Genomic DNA, 22,712 nt, shown 5'->3' with positions numbered 1-22,712 from the left:
ATTTCGACTATAATATGGAATCGCTATTGCGATATTCTAAAAATTCATGATCATTACATTATAATCAAAAGCGTTTAGCAATTGTTTATGCAGAGATTTTGAGATATTTATTATTTAGCACTGTATATAGGACTATATTTCGGTTTTTGTTGAATATTTTAATTCCTCTATAATTTTTGAAATTCGTATTTTGTGTGTGTAGTATAATTTTTTTCTAAATTTTGTCAATCGAAATAAAAAATTTATGAACTAAATTTGCCGCCCCTTAAAATTTGCCGCCCTAGGCTCCAGCCTACTCAGCCTGCTGGTAAATCCGCCACTGCAATGATAGGACTTCGTGATGCTATTAGAAACACCTACTATGCAATTTTTAAACCATTCAACAAGGCACTTAACGATTATTTATGTAAGTAAATATTGTTGTAAGTAATGTAAAACAAACTGCCTGAAATCTTTAAATATAAGTGAGAAAAACAACCGACTATTAACTATTTCATTACTAAACATAAATTATTTTATATGTAGTCACTTATTTTCACTCCACAATCGATGCAAATTAGGGGTAACAGTATATTTAGGGATTCTTATTAGATCCCAAGACCTTTATATTTGAACTTCATCTAGGCATGGTGTTTGCGAAAATTCAAAACTGTTATTTGCAACAAATACCTATGCTCATGGTTGAACTCCAAATATAGTCATTGATAAAATTGTATTAAAGAATGGATATTTTTTGCAGTCCATGAGTCTATTACGACTGAGAACAAATTTTAACAAAAGTTATCAAGGACTTTCTATATCTCTTTGCATAAAATAATATATATATGTCTTTTACTATTTCTGATTTGAAGGAGCTAATAATGCCTATCTGCCGTTAACTTCCATATTGCCAAAACTATTTCCATGAATCATCTTTCAGTTTCAGGTATCCAAACAATACGCACTGTTCAGTATAAATTTTTTTCGATTGTATGGCAAATATTTTACATTTTATTCAAATCAGATTTGCCTATGCAATAAACAATTCTATTTTTGATGATTCTGCAGTGACTATAGCTTCTAGGCCTTGAAATTTTCAATAATTTAATTCTTGTCATAATCTACTATTGTTAGCATGCGCAAAAGTTGTAAACAATTTTGTTAAGTTATTTAAAAATTGTTCTTTTTCTGTGTATTGGCTAAAAAATTAAACATTAAATGGAAAATTATATTTTTATTCAAGGTCTTGCAGATAACTGAAATAATGAATAAAAATCTGTCTTATCTATTTCCATTGTTTTTCATAAAGATTTTAAATTTCAATTATTTTCATTGTAAATACCTATGAATCGAAGTTATTCAAAATCAATCAATTGCATCATCCTTTAGTTAGTTTTCTATTACTTCTTTTGCACACGAAATAGCCAATAATTAAAAATGTATAGTTATGAAGAAAACAGTTTAGATACAAACTGTTACAAACAATTCTTTAAAAAGTTTGAGTACCACTGATATACCTATGCCATACCTGTTATCAAATTCCTATATTATAAACCTATACAATACCTATACAGTTACCTGTACTCTATACAATCAGGGGCGTATAGTTAATTGCATTTGTATGCGTGTCAGGGACACTCCCTTCTTCGCGATTTAATTACAAATATGGCCCTTTTATAATATTTTAATTGTATAGAAAATGAGGTGTACCCATAAAATGTACTAAATATGCCGTCCGAAATAGAAAATAATACAAAAACTATAAATATGAGTCCTGATCAAACAGGTGGCTCTGAAAATAATAAAAAAGCTACAGGTTGGGTAAAATTTGAGGAAGATGGACAAGTGGAATCATCTTCAACAGCGGCTGTGATTAATACAGAAAGTGTGCAAGTGAATTTAGATGGTCGTAGTGTAAATCAAGCAAAATCACCAGCTAAAAAGAACGATATTGCCGTTGACACTGGCCCTTCAACATTACGTACAATTGAATTAGGAAACAATGAAGTTGTTCGACAAGGTTTTAGTAAGTGTTTTATCAATTTTATATTAATAATTTCAGATAATCAAAATATAGTAGATAATACCTACTTATCAAAATATTTGTTTTTAGTAAATGGAGATGTCGTAGTAACATTATTACCAGTAAATACACGATGGCCATGGATAACTCCTGCTCAATTTCGACCAGAATTAGTGCCAGAAGAACTAATGGCACAAGGCCTCACGGTAATTAATATACACAAAGTTAGTTGTTTTAAATAGACTGAATATAAACATAAATTACATCCCTGTAAGATGATGTAAAAATCTTAAGTTTTTTTTTGAAAAATCCTTTGGTAAATATATTTGAGATCAGAGCACTTTCTCAACTAGAATTTTCACCAGGATATTTGCTACTTCATTTTAGTAGTGTTGACTATTTTACTGTAAAATCGTTATTTTAAAAATAGGTAGATTATGGCACAAAATTATTATGCTTCTGGCTATATCACCATGAATTTTCTTATAATATGGTTATAATTTGTTTACGTTCAAAACTGAATAAATATCTTATTGGCTAAGGAAATCATATAAAGGATTTGGAATAAAGATAAAGGTCGATAAAATTGTGAACAAAAGATAATCAAGATTAGTAATTAAAATAGCACACATAAAATTATTGGGAATAGAATGTGCTTTCATCTAAAGCTACCCGAGTTGTACAAATTCCATTGAAAAAAATTGGACAAAGAACAATTGTCCAATTTCTTTGATAATATTAATTCTTCCTACTTAACATTTGATTGTATTAGTATTTAATGAATTAATAAGTCCATTATTTAAAATCATTCTGAAGTTTTAAGAGCTTTCTCTTTATACCTAATAAAATAAATGTTAAAACTAAAACGTGACTCACAAAAGGTGAAAATAATCATAAAATCTAAAAGACGATCAAAATCATAGTTTAAATTGAAAGTTTTTGTATTAAAAATAATTGTACTTAGAACTATGAGTATGAAGGTAGACTTACTTCAACTATTTTTAACCCAAAACCTTTCAAATAAAATTATGACTTTGTTTTCATTCATATGTTATGATTATTTACCGTTTGTGTAATCGGATTACGTTTTAATTTTTAACTTAATTGTATAAATTTTTGGCCGCCGACTAAACTATTTTTAACCCAAAACCTTTCAAATGGAGTTGGATTTTGATCTGCCTCTATATTTTATGCTTGGCTTTACGTATTCGGATTTTAGTTTTAACATTATTTTAATAAAATATTTTTAGTAGCCTTAAAATTTTTTCAATTTGATAACAAACATGACATCGTTTTTGACGAGCCATATTGTTTTGTTTCTTAACAATTTAGCCTTGTTCATATTCGGGCAACTGGAAAAAGTTCAATAATGGTTCATTTGATGAAATCATCTAATGGGTTTAAGCATTAAGAACATACATCCGTACACACAAACATACATATAGATCTAAAAATGTAAAATTTTTTATTTCACTAAAAAAAACTTCTAACTAAATTTTTTTATACCAAAATATTATATAAAAATTTTAATGCAAGAAGCCAAAAACTTAATAATTTATTATTACCAGTTAATTAATATCAGACATTAAGTTAATTATATCATAGTATGCTATCTACTTAATGGATTTTTCGAAAAAAAAACTTAAAATCAAATGTTTATAATGGTCTCTTTACATTTTCGTAGAGTTTTTTTTGGTAATTCGCTATGAAATGTACATCCGTGTGCTACATGATGATTTCTGAAGTAAAAATGATAGTCTGAAGTCCTTGTTTAACTTTAAAAAAAAAAAAAAAAAACACAATTTCAATAAACAATGTTGCAAATAAGTTTTTCAATTTTATGTAGGTATGCATTAGATTGGCTAAATAATTTTGGTAAATCCATTTCTAACAATAAAGTTTTGGTACCAATTTTTATGTAGAGAATCTCATTTGAAAAAGAAAATCTTAGCTTATTTATTTTTAAGATCGTTTCATGGATAAACATTGATATTATTTATATTAATTGGTTTGAAATTATCTATATATCTACTATTTGGGTACCACTTTTCATTACATATAGATTGTACTCCTTTACTTCTACTCTCCATACTACACAACTACACTTGCTTCATCAGATAGCACATAGGACACTGTTTTTGTACATTTGATAGGAAACGTATGTAGTATTTTGACTTTTATTTCATTAATTTAACTTATGTAGTAAAATAAAGTATTTTTACTTCAAATAATCAGTATCTGGAGAAGCATTATATAGTTTATCGTGAGAAGCATCTCAAAGAATTGTTTATCTTAAATATACCCAGCCTATCGTGTACTGTAGCTATAGAAGTGTGATGTGGATTTAAGCGTAAAGTATCCAAAAAATATCATATAGTATTTTAATTTTTGCTTTGTTGGCGCCTTTTATGTGTTTTTCAGTTGACTGTTGAAGAATATGTCCAAGCAATGGAATTGCTTGTAAATGATGTCCGCTTTACAATGTATAACATTTGTTACAAGCGTGTATTAGTCGTTTGGATAGTACTTGCATTCAGTGTATTGCTCGGTTTATTATTTTCTGGTTTAACTGGTCTAATTATGTTTTCGCTTGGCGTTGCTTGGCTCGTATTAAATGCATCTGCCATATTTTTATGCATGTGGGTAAAAATAGTTTTATCAAAAGGTCTTGAACGTTGTTTAGCACATGTGAATAAACAATTGTTACGACATAAATTGATAATTGCATTGGATGATCGTGGTAAAATATCGTGCCATAAAGTGAATCTATGTTTCCTGTACTTGGATCCAGGACCATGTATTGCACATTTACAATCGATTGTTGAACAACAAGAGCGTGAACCAAATAATGGTGGCTGGGAACAACGTATGGATATATCTGCAAGTGATATTGTTATACAAGGCGCTCAAACAACAAGATTGTCACGGAAGCAGGTAAATTATTATTTTTTCATTCGAAAAGCAATTCAAAACCATATGGCTTGTTATTAGAAATAATTTTTTCAATTTAATGGTGGTTTTTGCCTTTATTTCCTGTAGAGTTTTTTTGGTGAATATAATTTATTTAATATTTGTTAGGGTCGGGCTGAACAATTATTTTTACGATATCTTCAACGTTGGGGCAAGGATTACTTACGACGAAGATTAGATTGGACATTAGATGAAGCTGATGGAAATCCACCGGCTCCTCGACATTTATCTCGAGCATTGTGTCCCTGCCAATACGCAGAGGGTATATTACTCAGTAAACCAAAATCAGATACACGTGCGTTTTGTGCGTGTTGGAGTGATTTCTTAAAAACTAGAGGAATTGATTAACAAAATTGGTGGCGTTGATCTTTTTAATTCAAGGCAAAATTACACATCACTCGCTTCAAATAACTTCTCTCCATAAACGGTTTGCTTTTGTAAATAAATGTTCATCATTAAAAGTGAAAAGTTTCGTCATGTCACGCCTTCCATTCATTGCTTTTCGTATCATAATATTATATGACTCAAATTGTTACTTTGCACACTTAAAAACTTTATTATTGTTAGATTATAAAAATTGTAATATTTTAACAAACAAAAAAGTACAAAGTAATGTAATTTGGCCTTAGGAAAGGGCAACGCTACTCCATCTACGATACGCAGCACGGTGGGGCAAGAGAGCTGTACGTGGTTTAATTACCTTTCCTTCAAAACCGGCACGACATTGCCCTAAAATACAATGTCCATGTCAATTTGTTGAAGAACATCTACATTATAAACCAAAAGGCAAGTTAACTTTTGCCAAACTATGCTCTTTACCTGATCAATCTTAATGTGTCTTCATTACTTACAACTATTCTTCTTCTGGGCGCATATTATTTGGTTGTGGTATTTTCAAAATTTTAATTTTATAAACATCAAATTGATCAATATTATTTATAAATAATTATTATGCATCATCATTAGTTTGTCTTAGAGCTTCTTTCGATACACGATACAATCACAAATTTAAGTTAAACCATAGCATATTTTAATGAACTAAATTTATATTTATATATCGGACAAAATAAGAGTTTCACGTGGAGCTACTAAAGTACTAAAATTTCTTTAATAAAGCGGAAGATACAATTGTAATTAAACTAATAAAAATTTGTGAGCTAAATGGTGATCACTGAATACGCTAAGAAATTATCGGCCAGGAGACAATTCGCGTTTTTTATATAAAATTATTTATTCCACTATATTGCGGAGTAAAATATTACAATATCCAACTGTAATTTCAGTGATACCCTGAAATAATACACAACAAAATGATCGCTTATAGTCGCCATATTTTTTTGTTGATGTTATTAAAAAGCTTTTTCGTGTTTGGAAAGCTCATTGGTCATAGTTTCTGTGATGATTATTTTTTATTTTTAAGTTTTTTCGAAATATTAGAAAGCGTCCCAATTTTATTTTAAAAAATTACTTAATTGATCACTTTGGTATTTTTTTTAATGAAATGTATTGAAATATGTTTAAAACTTAGTCAAACAAATTAAAAAACATATTTTAAACATGACTTTATTCATGGAACTAAACCATTCCATCGTTTTAAGACAAATTTGGAACTTTATTATATAAGGTTTATAGAATCAAATTTTATGACTGGATATTTATATATATATATATACATTTTATATGTCTGTGACTAAATTTAATTACTTTTTCGTACTAAACATTGTAGTTTCAAAATATTTTTAAAACTGATATGACCTTGATAATAAATGATTACTTAACATGAAAATATTAGTCATTAAAAGAAATTATATATATATTTGATTATAAAAATATATTTATTAAAATAATTCTATCAAAAGAAAAGCAATAATATTAACACAAAAATGTGTTTCAGCAATTTTTCGCTAATTATTATTATTAGTCGATAAACATTTTTGAACAGAAATTGAATTACTCTTTTCCAAAGGTTTTTTGACGCGATGAAATCATATCTGGTTTCAGAATTGCTCTATCAAGTCAGGTTTTTGAAAAATTTTATTCTCACTTTCGAAATTGCTACTTGCAAAATTATATCAAAATTTAACGATTTTTCCTCATTCAAATTCCATATTTCAAACAATAGACTTTTCCACAAAACATTCTGTCGCTTCTCTTAAAAATTTTAATGTTTCCAATATTTAAGTATGAAAATTTGTATATATCATTCATTAATAAGGCAGTGAACCAACGGTTTCCGAACATAAAAAAAAATATATTTAAGATATAATTTTTTTTTAAATATTAATTCAAAATATATAAAAATATGATTGTATAGAAGCACATTTGGAAAGAAATGGAATTTCAGTGATTCTAAAGAATATATTTTAAACTGAACTATTGTGCCACCCTACTAAAGTTCGTCGAACCCTGTGCCAAACACGCAATGAGTATACTACAAACTTGCGTTGAACGCAACACCTAGCGTCAGAGTATGTTCAGTCACATATTGCTAAAGCACACTAACACTTAGCAACAAATGTTGACGTTATATTTAAAATACGTTCTTATTGCGATCCGTTTAATTTACAGTGACGGGGAAGAAAACACTAATATTTTTATTTCATAAATCGGTATGGGCAATAAACTGACCTCGTGAATTGTGATATAACACGATTAAGAATATAGGAAAAAACTTTTTGCTTAATAGTTTTTAAATGAAATCTTGAAAGCCTGCTGTGATGGAGCAATTAAAAAATCGGATTCGATTTCTAGTGCTTCAAGTACAATCTAGAAAAATATATTACTTCGCATGAATATAACAATTTCAATATCGAAATTTGTTGACTAGTATTATAGTCTGTATACAGTGTTTATAGTAAGAAAATTTTATTTGGTAATTGTTTTTAAGGATATTTTTATATAATTGTATGATTTACTGTTATCACTCTTTTCTATAATAAAACATGAAGTTAACAGCTCCTCTTATAGTGTCATATAATATAGAATAGTAATTACTATTTTCTATTTCAATGTACTTAGAGGAACTGGATAGCGACTGAAATACTGTAGCCAACGTTTCGAACTTTCGTTTCTTGACCTTGTCCATTTCGAGACTCAAAACACTCTTGGCGAAATCTTATTAAAACATAGAAATTATTTAAACAAATTAAAAACACATATTCAAACAAAGTTTTCAAATGAAAAACTTCCATACATACCTACCTAAATGGCATAGAAACAAATGGTATGAACTAAATTCATAAATTTTTGAGAGAAAGTTTTTCAATTTTCTCTCAAAAACAGAGATATTTTAAATTCAAAAACTTAGTTAACGTCCATTCCCTTAGATCCCTTATAAATTCGTATGTGGTAAAACCGTTCCTCGTTTTTAACAATAACTTGGAACACTATGAATATAACGTCTTCCTCATTCAGATCAAATAAAGGGATCATAATGAAAATCAATTTGATTTGATAGTTTTTAAAGGTCCACACATAATATTTAACTAGGATTAATTAAGAAATTTATTTTTATACACACAATGCGGTAAAATTCGTGAAACTGTGAATACAGGATAAAACTGATTACAATCATTGATAATAGTAAAACAATTTCTCGCTTTTTAAAAAACCCAGACAAAAAACATCATGCTATCAATCTCAAGATTAATTTCTGTCATTTCCAATTGAAATACAGTTTTCATTAATCTTAAATAATAATTTTTTACAAACAAATAAAAAGGATTTCGGAACTGGCAAAAAACTATAAATCATCGAAAAATAATTTAATGACTATAAAATACAATAGGAAATGTTCTGGGTAGGAAAATTATCATAGAATTTAGTATGTCTAGTTTAGTAATTAGAAAGTATTTGTAAAATAATACCATTTGTATGAATTGGTTATAAAAATACAACCATTACCAAATAAAATTTATTTACAAAAAAAGAATTATTTCAATTTCTTAAAGAAAGAAATTTAGAGTATCCGTCCATTTACAACTTTTATTGTATTTTATTTTGGTAAAATACACTCAATATTATAGAGTTTAATAAACAAACAAATGTAACTGTTGATATTTAAATAAAATTATTTTATTAGAACATGTCGAATTTCATGCATATTTAAATTTGATAATTTACAGGTAAGAAATAAGTTCGATATTGTTTTTAAATTAGGGATGATTCGAAAACTAGTTTTAAATTTCGTTAAGACTAAAAATTCCCGAAAATTAAATCTTTCAAAAATATTACAGCATATTGGACGATTATATTTCTTATAGCCACTTTCTTCAGTTGATAAGTCTTAAAATTACCATAATGTCACTAGTAATTTTGAGGACCATTAATTTGAATTCTAATTATTTTGTGGATTTTTATCTGAATAAATCTTTTAATTTAGAAAATCCGTATTATAGAGTAATCATCGTCTGAAGAAAACTGCTTTTGTACATAAAGTTGTACGGTTTTTGAGAGGTAATTAGTTAATGACTTGAATTTGATCTTGTCCTTCAAGATCGTTTAAAAATAAACTCAAGTTCATATAACTAATAAGAGGTGGCGATGAGCTTCTAACTATAAAGTTGTTGCTTCTAGAGCAGCAGAAGCTGCATAAAAATTTTAACTTTTTATTTTTGCATCTTATTTCTCCAGAAGCTAATTAGTTACCAAAAAAATCAATTCTTTTAATAAAGATCGTCTTTGTAATTTTAAACTTTCGATTCTTAAAATATTTTTAGGTTTCGAGAATTTGTAGTTTTCCATCGTTAATTTAAATGTGCTTAATATTGTAGGGCTTATAGATTCTTTTTGGAATCAATATGAATGTTACACTTATATAAGACCAGTCCCTCGACTTAACCCGTAATTTCTAAAGTTATTATTTATACAAATATCTGGTTATTTGTTTCTTCAGGTAAGAAAATTATGATTGTTATGCTTTTATAGCTAAGAAATTATGATCCTACATATTTCTTAAAGCATTTTACTTTACCTACAAATTATGAATTTTAAATCATTTTTATTAGTTGAAGTTAAAATTTTGTGGCGATTTATCACAAAATTTCAAATACATGTTTCTTACATTCTAAATTAATTATCTCAATCATATAGCATTACTATAGAAATAATTTCTGCATTATTTACATTACTCCATAAACAAAATGCTGCATAGAGCAGTAAAAAATGCTTATAGCTAATTAGGACGCATTAGTCGCGACGGGACGACACCGAGGAACTACCATTTGTTTCGCTCTCTTAATTATGTAATACCTACTTAAATAGAGACTTGTGAAAATCACTTAATTCAGCTTTTCACTCAGAAATCCCAGTTCTAAAATGATGACATAATTCTTTTACCAGAAAAATATTAAGAACACTGTATTTGATATTTGATGACAAAATACCACGAAATTTTTCCTTTTTCTTTACGTTTTTATTTTTATTTACTCAATATTAACTCTAGAATTACATCGTAGAACAATCCTTCTTCTGTTGCATGAGCTTTAAGAACTATATTTATATAAATTTCTACATTGCTGATTTCAAATTTGACATGTACTTTTCGTGAAAGCTTTAATTTTAATGGTACCAAAGCCTATTTTGGAAGAATTTTAACCAAGCGTAAATTTAGGTGTATGGTCATGTCAGTTAATGACCATTTCAAAACGGATAAAAAATTCAATATTGTAACAAATTTAGGTCCGTGACATTTAGTTAGTTTATTTATTCATTATCCTTACTTTTCTTATCCATAAAATAATTGGATATCGAATGTTAGTAAAATCGTCGAGCGTAGAAATCCAACTTTGTCATTTTTAACATTAGTCCGGCCTAAATACACATCATTATCATAATGATTCGCATATGAGTAAAAATTCTCTTATCGCTCATGAGTAAAAATTTGTTAATAACGAACTATATTTAAACTCCTACAGATTATCAAAATAGCTATTAATATAACTAGTTGCAAAATTATGATCTTTTGTAACTGAATAACAAAAACTAGTTTTTTGCAGTAAGTTTTAATGCATTCAACGTGTATGTTACATAATATGTATACACAGAAACTAACAGTACTGTTGCAGAACTTCGCTTAAATTTTACAACAAAAGTAGTAATGGTGAATTCATTTACAAAACGATGAATAACGATCCGAGCTTGTCGCACAATGCGTGAATCAAATCAACGCAAGATTATTCCTGAAAATTTCGAAATTTGTGGCATTTGGGTAGATCTCATATTGACTAAAAAATCAATTTCTTTTCTAATATCTCTGCTGATTTAGAAATTACATTTATGTCAAATTTTTAAAAATCACATAAAAACGACGGTGCTAGAAAGTTTAGATTTGAGACTGTGACTCTTTTAGTTTAGATTTAGCTAAAGAGCTAAAAGTGCAAACATTTTAAAGCTCATATGAAGTACAGCACACGATAGGATAAGAGACGGAAATCTTTTCTCAAATTCAAAATTAATTAATATTTGGATTTCATACTTTTAAAATTTTGAAAAAATTCTACATAATATTTGAAGTTATTATAAAAATATTCAGAGAACATTAAAATGGAAAAGCTATTGATTCATGCTTAAAAAACTGTTTCAAAAATTTTGGGTTTTGTGAATTTTTAACAAAAATGACGCATCGGGACATCAAAAACGCAAAAAAAGCTAGTCTACAGAGAACATATGGTAAACAAATTATTAGACCCCTTCGACTTTCCGATTAGCTAATTTAAAACATAAATGCTTAGTTTTCAACACAAAAGGAACAAATTGAAACTAAAAAGCTTCTAGGCAAACGCTGCTTCAGCTAGTGCCTTACAATCAAGAGTACCTAAGAGCTTCATACGTTTATTCTGCATTCAATGAGCCATAGCTTGTAAATTATTATACTTACAAAAACAAATAGTAATCGAATCTCTTGTTTTTCGCGCATATAAGCTTAAATAATATTATATTATCCGAAACACAATATTGAATTTTCACATTTTCCAATATTTAATTTAGATTGAGCGGCCTCAGAAATCTTCTGGATAACGTTTTATTCAAGTTTAATTTTGTTTTCAGAATTTTCCTGCTTTTTGGGGAAAATGGATATTTTTGCCAAGATATAGCCTTTTTCAATCATCCATTCAGAATTTTCATATTTTCTGACTTAAATATTTGAGAACGGGGAAATTTTATCATGTCTTGATTTTAAAAATGGATTACCTTTTGCTTCGGACAGTATGTCAAAAAACTAATGTAATAAAATGAATAACAAATATCTTATATATTTGTCCAACTTATTACTGTCTGCCTGGAACAATAATGAATCGTAATTGAAATGAAACAGTCTAGTGCTAACAAAATGAACGCTATTACGTCAATATCGTTCATGTCCAAAAAAAACGGAAAAGTACATGCCATTTTTACCCAATTTATCGGCACTAGAAACGCCACTACTAATATTTTACACTTTTAGAGAAGATTTACAAACCCATAGCTTTATCATTTTAATATTCCTTGAGCAAGTTTATAATAAACTATTATGTGGAATGTACAAACTAAATAAAATAGGTCCCTTGTTTTTATCAAAATTTACAGGAACGAAAAACATTAAAATTATAAACAGTTAGGAAAAATCTTGTGTTGATTTAATATAGATTTACACCTCTTGAAAATGCATTCACCATTAAATTAAGAAATTTACTAAAGCTTTCTATTACTAAAATTTTTAGCAATAACTTAGGTAATTAGTTTTAATTGCAATATTTTTTTCATTTAAAAAACTTACAAATATAAAATAGTTTTCAAGTTTAATTTTATTATTTTTATTTTTTTGTTCATTAAAGCACGTTTTTCAGGAGATTGCTGTTTGTATATGGGAGATCCAAAGCTAAATGTAATACCGTATATATAAATAAATATAAAAAAAGTATTATAATATAAAAAAGTATATATATTTTTGAAAGATTAATAAAATATTTTAACATGAAACTGTACTTTGTATTTTTATTTTTTCAATATCATTTTTTAAATCATCTTGAATACTCATTAACTGTTCATGCAAATCTTGAGTTTTATTAAATTTTTCTTTTAATGAATTTGATGCTTCAGTTAATGTAGATATTTGTTGACACCAATTTTCATTACGACATGGAATATTTGAAAAAGCCCTACCATTTTCGATGTAGTTTGTTTTCATTATAGCCTCAACATCTTCAATAATATTTGAAACTGTAAAGGTACACGCCCGTGGTAGAGGTACTTCTGGAGTTTTTTTTCGAAACATTTTTATTTAAAAGTAAATACTTTTTATAATAATTGCGTACGTTTTTATACTTTTGACAGTTGACAGATCTCAAAAGCAGATGAACTCAAGTATTCATTTAATGGTAGCGTTCAGAAAGCAGCCGGACTAACCTCAATCTGCTTGGCATAAATTAGGCATTATTTTGGTACAAATTAGATGTAGTCGTGATGATTGGCGCTGGCTTTGAGCGTCAAACCAGGTTTCCACATAGCTTAAAAAAATAGAGTTATATCCAACGTCAAGTATGAGCGTCAAAATGTAATAATGAGCGACAAGTTTATTAATTTATTCAAATCAAATTGAATTTTCAATATATCTGAGTTTACTTTTCCGGCATATACTTAGTTTTCCTCAATTCACTCCTCAATCCAGCGAAGGGTAAATGATTTTTTACTATTTATGGAAGATGCATGAACTATCACACGTATTTTTACGACTAGTATTTCTATGTTTCATCAATTTGAACTTGTCGACTATAGACTAGTTTTTATTTTGAAATGAATTTGATTGCCTTTGATATATATGTCTTTTAAATTATAGAGCACACATTTAAAAGTGAGCCTTTTAATTTTATGTAAACAATAAATACACAAACCCATATAACAAGGACGTGAAGCTGCCATGTCGAGCTATAAGCGACCGTGGCTGAATTTACGGTGCCTATCTATGCGGGAATCTAGTCATCGGTCCTTGGGTACTATGTAATACGCTTCTGTCTTCTTTTCGAACGAGATAGAAAGCGATGTTCACACAAAAATTATTTTCAATAACTTTCAAATTCATCTAATTGAAAACAAAAGACAGCCTGATGCGTAGTTCAAAGTACGCAACGACCGAGAACTAGACCTCGCCCAGATAGGAGTCTTTTCCTGCTACCCTTTCCACACGAGTTTCACATCCTGTTTAAAAAAAGTGTCCGTTCAAACTTTCTTAATATTATCAAAGAATACAGATACATAAGTATTATAATTTACGGTGTGACTATTTGCATGTACTCGTGAATACGAGTACCCAATAACATATTTAAAATTTAGCTCATAGATCAAAGCGTGAACACAAAAGACAAAAAAACCAAAGACTCCGGCTAACTCGATTCCATTAAAAGTATGACATACCAGTGAATTACAGAATGAATTCAAGGGCCAAAGAACCCGTCGTGTCCGTGTACACGAGTACCCGTGTCCGTATACGTGCGAATAGTCACACCGTATAATCTAATCTACCTCAAGCAAATGCATTGACATTTCGTTTTTATGACAAACGTAACGAAATTAATATATCAAAATGTGGGCTGACACGTTGTTAATCGTATTTATTTCAATTTGTACGGCACTTCTTGGAGAAGGTGAGAAAATCAAAACCATAACACTTATATAAGATAAATTTAAGTAAAATTAAAATTTTAAAGGGTTAACTTGGTTAATGGTATACCGCACTGAAAAATATCAAAAATTAAAAGCAGAAGTTGAACGACAAAGTAAAAGATGTAAGTTTATTGTTTTTCACATTAGATATATTTTGTTTGAAAATTTTTGTACTTCCTTGTAGTAGAGAAAAGAAAAGAGGCTCATGGCGATTCATTGGATAAACAACATAAGAAGAAAATCGAGAGAGAAGAAGAAAGATTAAAGAATAATAATCGAGATTTGTCGCTAGTTAAAATGAAATCGATGTTCGCTATTGGTTTTGCATTTACAGCCCTTTTAAGCATGTTTAACAGTATGTAAGTATCTCATTGTCAATGGAATTTGTATTGAAACCCAGTCGTATTAAAGGAAATATGAACGCAAGTTATGAGAGAAATGTCAGAAAATTTGTATGGTATTTACAAATTTTTGGAAATTACCAACAAGAGATACACCAGCTCAAAGTAGGAATCTATTTTTATATCACGTATATATGAAATATACATAGTATATTAAGTTTAGTCTCAAGTTTGTAACACTTAAAAATATTGATGCATTGAAAAAAATTTTGGTATAGGTGTTCATATAACCACCTAATTAGTCCATTTCCGATGGACTGTCAAGACGATAACTCAAATACGAAAAGAGATATCAAGCTGAAATTTTTACAGCGTGCTTAGGACGTAAAAAGTGAGGTCGAGTTCGTAAATGAGCAAAATAGGTCAATTGGGTCTTGAATCCGTAGGACCCATCTTGTAAAGCGTTAGAGATAGAACAAAAGTTTAAATGTTAAAAATGTTCCTTATCAAAAAATAAACAACTTTTGTTTGAAACATTTTTTCGTTAACATCACTGTTTATCCGTGAGGGCGCAAATTAGGCGTAAATTGTATAGTATGTATTATATGGGGATATCAGTTACGAATGTGTAACATGTATGTATGTGTAATGTGATATACTAATCAACACTGTATGCATGGTATTTCAACAATTAACTCAGCCAATTGTTTGTTTTCACTTGATAAGATTGAAATTTATATAACTTTGATTAGTATTTTTTGTCGAACTTATAAGTAAAAAATTTTATAGAAATTAATTTAACAAATTATACTGAAAAACACGAAAGAGTATTGAAATAGGATTCTTTTGGCCAAAAAATAACGATGGCCTAGTTTTTGTTTGAAGAAGTGCATTCTTATCTACAATAAATAGCAAAATATAGACCTAACTTAAAATTATCGGGCAGTGAATGTACAATTATTTATATTAGTATTTTATTATAGATTCGATGGGCGAGTGGTGGCTAAATTACCATTCATGCCAATATCATGGATTCAAGGTTTAAGTCACAGAAATTTACCAGGAGATGATTATTATGAATGTTCTTTTATATTTTTATACATTTTATGTACAATGTCTATTCGCCAAAATATACAAAAACTTTTAGGGTTTGCTCCATCTAGAGCCGCATCAAAACAAGGCAATAGTTTATTTGGTCCTACGCCTGGACAATTTAAATAGGTAACTTTATTTATTTTACGATTTAAATTTGTAATTCAGCGAAATGTTACATGAATTCCAAATTAAGTGTACTTTGTTTTAATTGTTAATAAAAATTAAAAAATCAGTTTGTACGTTGAACTTAGATTTTTTTTGTTATTTTTCTTCAAACAATTTCTGCTTCGTAAAGACCTTTTCCAACTACCAAACGATCGAATCCTAATCTTGTTAAATCCACAGTTTCAAATCTACCATCTAAAATCATTTCTGCAACTGCTCTTCCAACAGCTGGAGAATGTTGAATACCTAGAAAACAAACAAATCATCATTTTAAAAATATTTAAGTATGGTGGCCATCATAATTTTTTGCCCCCCAAATTGCAAATAATATTATCAATATCAGTTCAGTAGCTTTGGAATATAAATAATCATGTTCCCAGAAGAAAACTACCGTTTAAATTGCTTTCATAAAATTTTGGAACAATATTTTTCAATGCCCGTTTTTGGAAAGACGTAACGGTTGAATAGAAAAATTTATAGCTTTTTTTGAGTTGGTTGTCGGGCCATAGTCCATGGTAAAAGCAGATGACACAATATCTTAAATTTGAAATACTAATTTATATAATTAAAACCATAACAAACGTTTATAACAGTTATGAATGAAATGCCGCGTGGTATATGAAGAAACAGAAATAAAGAAGTTTATTGAAACAAAAAGTTCATTATTTTAACAATGTAATGAAAAAGTTTCAATTTTCGTTATAACACTAGTAGAAACTTTAGCTGTGGAACTGTTAGAACCTGAAATTGACCCTAATATCCTTAGAGGGAGATGCAAGTTTTACTCTCGAACAGATACGTGAGTTTTCTATTGCGGAAAATAAAGATCCAAGGTTACTCTAACAAATGCCGGAACATCAGCCAAGCAACCGGATACCGTAGGTCAAAGTGGAGAGCACACCAAAAATTTTTTTGTTTGCAACGAACAGGTATATACGTGGATGATTTTTATCAGAATACTAAAAGTAATGTTAAAAACATCAGCCAGGTAACCGGGAACCGTAGGTAAGCCTGATTGGCGAGACAAACATCCAATTTTTTTTTTTGCAGCAGACGGGCCCGTGGCTGATGTTTTATCTGAATGTTAAAAGATGTTTTATCAGAATGTTAAAAACAGTTTGCCAAAACATCAGCCAGGCAACCAAGGAAACCTTCGATCCAAGTCACCCTCAAGTGGAAAAGAAGTTACGAGTATGAGACACAAACGAGTATGACAAACTTGGAGTAAAATATTGCATAGTTTTTAACTAAACTTTACTATTTAACTGTTTAGTTCTTCAAAGGGGAAAACATTTTAATTTAAAGCTTTCCAACAATGTCGATTTCTAGATTTAAAATTAATACAACTCTTTTACCTCCATCACTTGTATAAAATATTTTTTGCAAATAATTATTTTGCGAATTGTTCTACTGTTTCGTTATGGCAATCCCGTATATACTCATGATATTAAGCCTGATTATTTATAAATAACTCCATTTGGATGTTCATACAACTATTTTCAACTTCAAAATAAATAAAAAGACAACTAACCATGACCACTAAATCCAGAAGCTATGTATAAATTGGTATAATAAGGATGAGGTCCAACAACTCCATTCTGGTCAAAATAATTATATTCATAAAATCCTGCCCATGAACTACGATATTTAAGGGCTTCAAATGCAGGAACTCGATGTGCTATATTGGGCCAAATAACGTTTTCAAAATATGAATGATCAACTTCCAAATTATCACAAGATGGTTCTTCTTCGCCATCACAGGGTGATTTTCCACTTATGTAGCAACCACCTAAACCCTCTTTTCGGAAATATGTTCCTGTTGGATCAATTGTTAATGGGGTATTCAAACCAGGTCCATCTTTACATTCAAAGCAATATACATAACGTTTTCTAGGTTCAATGGGTAAAGGTATACTTAATAAACCTTTACCAACTCCAATTCGTGCTTTCTGGGCAATTTTCCCTGAGTGTGCTCCTGCAGCAATAACACAAAGTGCAAATTTTATAGGTTTCAATTCTCCATTAGGAAGTTTTACCTAAGAAAAACATATTTATTAGTCATATTGAAAATAATAGACCAGTTATGGTACGAGAGATGGCAAAGTCGGATAACATATTTTTTAAACTTGAAGAGAGGGATGAAAAACGTCTTGCGTCTGAAAGCTTTAGAGTTAATAAACAGGGGATGCGAGCTAATAAAATACCCGAGTACCTCTTTGACAAATTAAAATTACATTGTTTAATTATAAAATTAAATGATATTAAAATTACAATCTCACCAAAATATTTGGAAACTTTTGTTTTTAATTATTAGAATAATATCTTTCGCGATTTTAGCAACGACAACACTGTTTAGAGATTATAATTTATATTGCTAAAAGGTGTACTTCATCACTACCTAATTTCAATAAGAAAATGTTAATATAAAAAAATATTTCCAAAATAAAAAATCCAACCGTCTTATAATCAAATTTTTCGTAACGCTGCCAGGTTCATATGTAATTGATTAACAAAAATAAGAGAATTAAAAAAATTTGCTATTTTAGAATTCTACGTCGAAGAGGTTACCCCACATTACAAAGCAAAACGATCACGATTCCCCAACAAAATTTGATCATGATTATGTTTGTATACACCCTTTGTGAAAGTCCAAAAATTGTTAGGAATGTCAGGTTCATAAAAGGGGGAGGGGCGTATACTATATGGAAACCTACAACACCTCCTCTTTCAACCTCTTTTTATTCTTCGAGACGCAATTTTTTTGAATTCATTCCTTTATTAGAATAAGAAATTAGAATATCTGAATGAAATATAATAATTTTCAAAGAATAAAAATTTTAAAATAGATTTATTTACAATTAGTCGATCTAGATGTTCGTAAGTTCCAGGTTCAACTCCATCCGTCATCATATCAGGCATTGCTTTAAATTCAAAGTCAACAGCTTCACCTGTTACATATTCAGCTCCATGGTTCAACGATGATTTCTTTAACCCGTATAATAAAGCCCAAGGATCGAACCATCCTTCATTTTCTAAACCATAACAACCCAATTCAATATTATCTACATTCAACCAGGGAAATCTAAAAAAATATTAAAAGTTAATTATGTCACCAAAAACCAGTGGTGTGCTATGCAGGGCCGGATTTAAATTTCTGCCGCCCTGGGGCACTGAAGAAAATGCCGCCCTATGACTGAAATTTTATTTTAATAGTTTTCATATCTTATTTTTTAAGAATTAGAATAACTAATTAATTGCAGAAAAAAGAACCGCTTCATAACGAGCTGACTATCTGGTTGCAGATAAAGATTTTAACGCAATTCTTTTTTCAGTATGAAACTGTAAGACTTCCCAGCGATGCGTCGATGCAGTAAAAAAGTTGTATAAAGTTTGTACTGTATGAAAGAATGAAGCAGCTTCTGGGGCGCATTCTACTGCGTGAACTCCAACTAAATTCATAGAATGAGCAGCACAAGGAGCATGTTCTGCAAGATATAATTTCATGAATTCTTGCCTGTAAGCCCGAATAAATCCCTGATACATTATTCGCGTTATCATATGACTGACTTTGACAATCTGAGAGATCAAGATAAAAAAACTCAAGAACAGATAATACAGCAACTAGCAAATCTTCAACTTTATGTCTAGAGTTCTCAATAAACATGAGAAAAAAAAATTTTTTTAATTCTTGAAAAAAAAAACTATATTTATCAATTCCAGAAAAAAAAATATCAGATTTTATTTTTTCAAACCTTTATGGAAATAAATTAATTTTATTTTAATATAGTTTTCACTTAAATTTAATATATTATAATATACAAAATTTTAATTTGATACATAATGCAATTATATTTCTTGAAAGATCAAATGTTTATTTAAAAGAATTAGTTATTTATATATTGTATAGAAAATGTTTTCTCACTTTCCAAATTTTGCCGCCCTAGAAAATTTGCCGCCCTGGGCGCTAGCCCCGACTGCCCCTAGTGTAAATCCAGCACTGGTGCTATGAGTGCATCATAAGGGTTCGCTCGTGTCCGTGCCCGTGAAATTTATTCTGTAATTTGCGAGCACCATGTTCTTTTTATCAAATAATTCTTCAAATATAAAATATTAAAGTTACCATTTGTCTAAATTTGATTGGGTGACTCCAGAAATCGTGTAGTTTCTTCAGACTCCCAATATAAATATAAATCCTCCAGAGTTCAGTAAATAAAGAGATTTTTTCATTATTTGTTTTTTATTCAGATAAAATCGAAAGTTTTGAGCAGCTTTTATTTTTAATTATTTAAAGAATATTTATTTAAAATTTTAATTATGAAACTGGGTATACAAAAATAAAAAATATGGTACAATATTTTGATTTGGTAATATAATTATATTAATTTAACTGCCTCCCGACTTCCCATAACTTTGAGATGGTAACCCGATAAAATATCCCAAAATCATTACTCAATTTTTTAAAAAGGAATCGTGCCTATTTACCAGCAAGATTTTAAATTATCTTTCACTTTTCTATGTGTTTTAGTGATTTTTATTTATTTGAACCCATTAATTTTTTTGAATTATATTAGCTATGTCCTTTTTTAAAAAATTTCACAGAGCACACCACTGCCAAAAACTAATTTTGACAATATTTAAGTATACAACAATACTTAAGCATAACGTACTTTTCTTTTAACTGCCGACGAGTAAGTAGTAAATGCTTCGCTCCTAGTTCTATACCGAGTTTATAATTTTCTTTTAACTGTTCCACTCCCAACGACGAAGCTAACGATAAATATCCATTTGGTGTATATGAAACATCAATACTATCGTCATTACAATATTTTTTAATATTCCGTAAAAATTCCGCTCCAAATAATGACATAGATATACTTTCGGCTAAAGAAAATTGTTGACGGATCCCACCGACAGATAATACAGTAGACGCTTCTTTATACTGAAACCAAATTATTTTTTTAAGTATTTCTTTTCGAAAACAGAATTTTTCAAAAATTCAAGTTTAATTGCAAATTCTATAAAATTACAACAGTCCTAAAATTAGAATGGATATGAATCTTTGTTGAATCATCGAAAGGAACAACGAAGCTTAGTAATAATTATAATTTCTACAAAGTATATTCAATTTGAGTCAAATATTTTTTTAAAAATTGATAATTTTCCGAAGAATGAGGTGAAGCACGAAGAACTTTAAATGTTCGAGAAATACTTTATTTTCGGTATACCAACGTGAAACTGCTTTTTGAAACAAGCCAAGAATCATAACTTGATAACTATTCTTATAGAATAATTTCTAGCCAAATATAAAATATTTTACTGTCATTTCCAAGTACGTAGTATCTTTTAGTTCCAGTTTATTTTTGAACTTAATGGAATCGTTCTAAATCAACCACATAAAAGGTATGGCACACCCGCGAATCAGGATTTGGCGAAACCACAGGGTTAGCACAAATTTATTATTATGAACTTAACTGTTTTCAACAATGAAAAACACGAGATTTTCATTGTTGTACAAAAGATGCAATTTAATTATAGATTTGATTTAAGGAATTGAAACTTACCGTACAATCCTTTTCAACCACAACCACACTAACACCATGTTTCGCTCTTCTTTTTAACCAGAAAGCAATGGATGATCCAATAGCACCACCTCCAATGATACATACATCACAATGCGATGGAAAACCATCATGACCTTTGTAATTTGGCTTTTTTCCAGAAAACCAACTCTTAACCGTTTTCATATCATTTCCTAAAATCCGTCCCGTCCGATTGAACGGGTGCTCATGTTCAATTTTACATTTTGTTTGTGATGTGGAAATGTTTCGCCGTATCTCAATCGGCAAGAACTTAATTACTTTACTACAAATATTATTCATTGTTTCTCAACGCAAAGATAGAAGAGTATTAAATTATCTAATTACTAATTGAAATAAACATTTTGATAAAATATCATTGTAATTACTATATTTATTTACAATTTATAACAACATTGATAAACGAGATAATGATTTTTTTGTTATGGTTAAGGTATCACATGTATATGGCAGTCGTACTACAATTGTAGAAATTTTTAGGATTTTATCTTAAAAAGATAAACTTAGGTGTAATGCCAAACATAAATCATACTTTATCCAAATTTTGTTATTTTATTATCACAATCATAAAGTAAATAACTATGAATTCTGTGGCTTCAAAAATTTTAGCTTATGTAATTTGTATGTTTTATTTAAATTGTTTTATATTATTTATTCATAAAATTTGTCAACTTTGACTTTATTACTGCACTATTTTCTATCTCATATTTTATTATGACATACACTTGAACCCATAAAAATCTGAAAAACCACGTGTTTTTTCAATAAGTCATCTCACATTATTGACCCTTTAATGTTTTTGAAATATGCTATATATAGTGATGCTACGAGTTAATTTTGGTGGGTTTTAAATGATGGCCAAAAAATATTCATCATGATCAAAAAATACCGAATACCGATCAC

The 22,712-nt window shown here is 29.1% G+C and overlaps 3 protein-coding genes across 10 annotated transcripts; 2 read left to right on the top strand and 1 right to left on the bottom strand.

Annotated features, from left to right (window-relative positions):
* The first annotated feature begins 1,557 nt into the window (after nucleotides 1–1,557).
* LOC123297764 lies at nucleotides 1,558–12,848 on the top strand. Of its 7 annotated transcripts, none has more exons than XM_044879572.1 (6): nucleotides 1,558–2,005; nucleotides 2,093–2,208; nucleotides 4,424–4,936; nucleotides 5,602–5,758; nucleotides 9,745–9,866; nucleotides 12,799–12,822. In XM_044879572.1, exons 1-5 carry the CDS (start codon nucleotides 1,708–1,710, stop codon nucleotides 9,816–9,818), a joined length of 1,158 nt encoding a protein of 385 aa, XP_044735507.1. In that variant the 5' UTR covers nucleotides 1,558–1,707; the 3' UTR covers nucleotides 9,819–9,866; nucleotides 12,799–12,822. The 7 variants fall into 7 exon arrangements, 5 of the variants coding, with proteins under 5 accessions (XP_044735507.1, XP_044735489.1, XP_044735475.1 ...); XR_006535250.1 differs by lacking the exon at nucleotides 9,745–9,866 and adding an exon at nucleotides 5,081–5,267 and having other exon boundaries at nucleotides 12,799–12,848; XR_006535251.1 differs by lacking the exon at nucleotides 12,799–12,822 and adding an exon at nucleotides 5,081–5,267 and having other exon boundaries at nucleotides 9,745–9,816.
* A 1,490-nt stretch (nucleotides 12,849–14,338) lies between these two features.
* Nucleotides 14,339–16,297, top strand: LOC123291095 (calcium load-activated calcium channel). Its single transcript, XM_044871548.1, has 4 exons — nucleotides 14,339–14,592; nucleotides 14,656–14,733; nucleotides 14,796–14,970; nucleotides 15,936–16,297. The coding sequence occupies exons 1-4, from the start codon at nucleotides 14,532–14,534 to the stop codon at nucleotides 16,171–16,173; spliced, it is 552 nt and encodes a 183-aa protein (XP_044727483.1). The 5' UTR covers nucleotides 14,339–14,531; the 3' UTR covers nucleotides 16,174–16,297.
* LOC123291093 (FAD-dependent oxidoreductase domain-containing protein 1-like) lies at nucleotides 16,165–22,175 on the bottom strand. 2 transcript variants are annotated; one of them, XM_044871547.1, is made up of 5 exons: nucleotides 21,774–22,175; nucleotides 20,880–21,151; nucleotides 19,108–19,294; nucleotides 17,744–18,248; nucleotides 16,165–16,458 (listed from the first exon to the last, which is right to left on the bottom strand). In XM_044871547.1, exons 1-5 carry the CDS (start codon nucleotides 22,089–22,091, stop codon nucleotides 16,319–16,321), a joined length of 1,422 nt encoding a protein of 473 aa, XP_044727482.1. In that variant the 5' UTR covers nucleotides 22,092–22,175; the 3' UTR covers nucleotides 16,165–16,318. The 2 variants fall into 2 exon arrangements, with proteins under 2 accessions (XP_044727482.1, XP_044727481.1); XM_044871546.1 differs by having other exon boundaries at nucleotides 19,069–19,294; nucleotides 21,774–22,173.
* Between the last annotated feature and the right edge of the window lie 537 nt (nucleotides 22,176–22,712).

This window comes from Chrysoperla carnea, chromosome 1 (genome assembly GCF_905475395.1).
Source record: "Chrysoperla carnea chromosome 1, inChrCarn1.1, whole genome shotgun sequence".
Lineage (NCBI taxonomy): Eukaryota > Metazoa > Arthropoda > Insecta > Neuroptera > Chrysopidae > Chrysoperla > Chrysoperla carnea.
The sequence above is the reverse complement of the archived record's forward strand: the minus strand, read 5'-3'. Positions and strand labels throughout refer to the sequence as shown.

What these genes read in the sequence shown, in the direction of transcription:
- LOC123291093 (XM_044871546.1), bottom strand. Translation starts at nt 22,091, where the DNA reads ATGAATAATATTTGTAGTAAAGTAATTAAGTTCTTGCCGATTGAGATA. An exon ending in TGGTTGAAAAGGATTGTACG is followed by an intron (nt 21,152 to 21,773) that starts GTAAGTTTCAAT and finishes ATTTGGTTTCAG; the next exon opens with TATAAAGAAGCGTCTACTGT. An exon ending in CGTCGGCAGTTAAAAGAAAA is followed by an intron (nt 19,295 to 20,879) that starts GTACGTTATGCT and finishes ATATTTTTTTAG; the next exon opens with ATTTCCCTGGTTGAATGTAG.
- LOC123297764 (XM_044879540.1), top strand. Translation starts at nt 1,708, where the DNA reads ATGCCGTCCGAAATAGAAAATAATACAAAAACTATAAATATGAGTCCT. An exon ending in TAATGGCACAAGGCCTCACG is followed by an intron (nt 2,209 to 4,423) that starts GTAATTAATATA and finishes TGTGTTTTTCAG; the next exon opens with TTGACTGTTGAAGAATATGT. An exon ending in TAAACCAAAATCAGATACAC is followed by an intron (nt 5,268 to 5,601) that starts GTGCGTTTTGTG and finishes ATTTGGCCTTAG; the next exon opens with GAAAGGGCAACGCTACTCCA.
- LOC123291095 (XM_044871548.1), top strand. Translation starts at nt 14,532, where the DNA reads ATGTGGGCTGACACGTTGTTAATCGTATTTATTTCAATTTGTACGGCA. An exon ending in TGAACGACAAAGTAAAAGAT is followed by an intron (nt 14,734 to 14,795) that starts GTAAGTTTATTG and finishes ACTTCCTTGTAG; the next exon opens with TAGAGAAAAGAAAAGAGGCT. An exon ending in TTAAGCATGTTTAACAGTAT is followed by an intron (nt 14,971 to 15,935) that starts GTAAGTATCTCA and finishes ATTTTATTATAG; the next exon opens with ATTCGATGGGCGAGTGGTGG.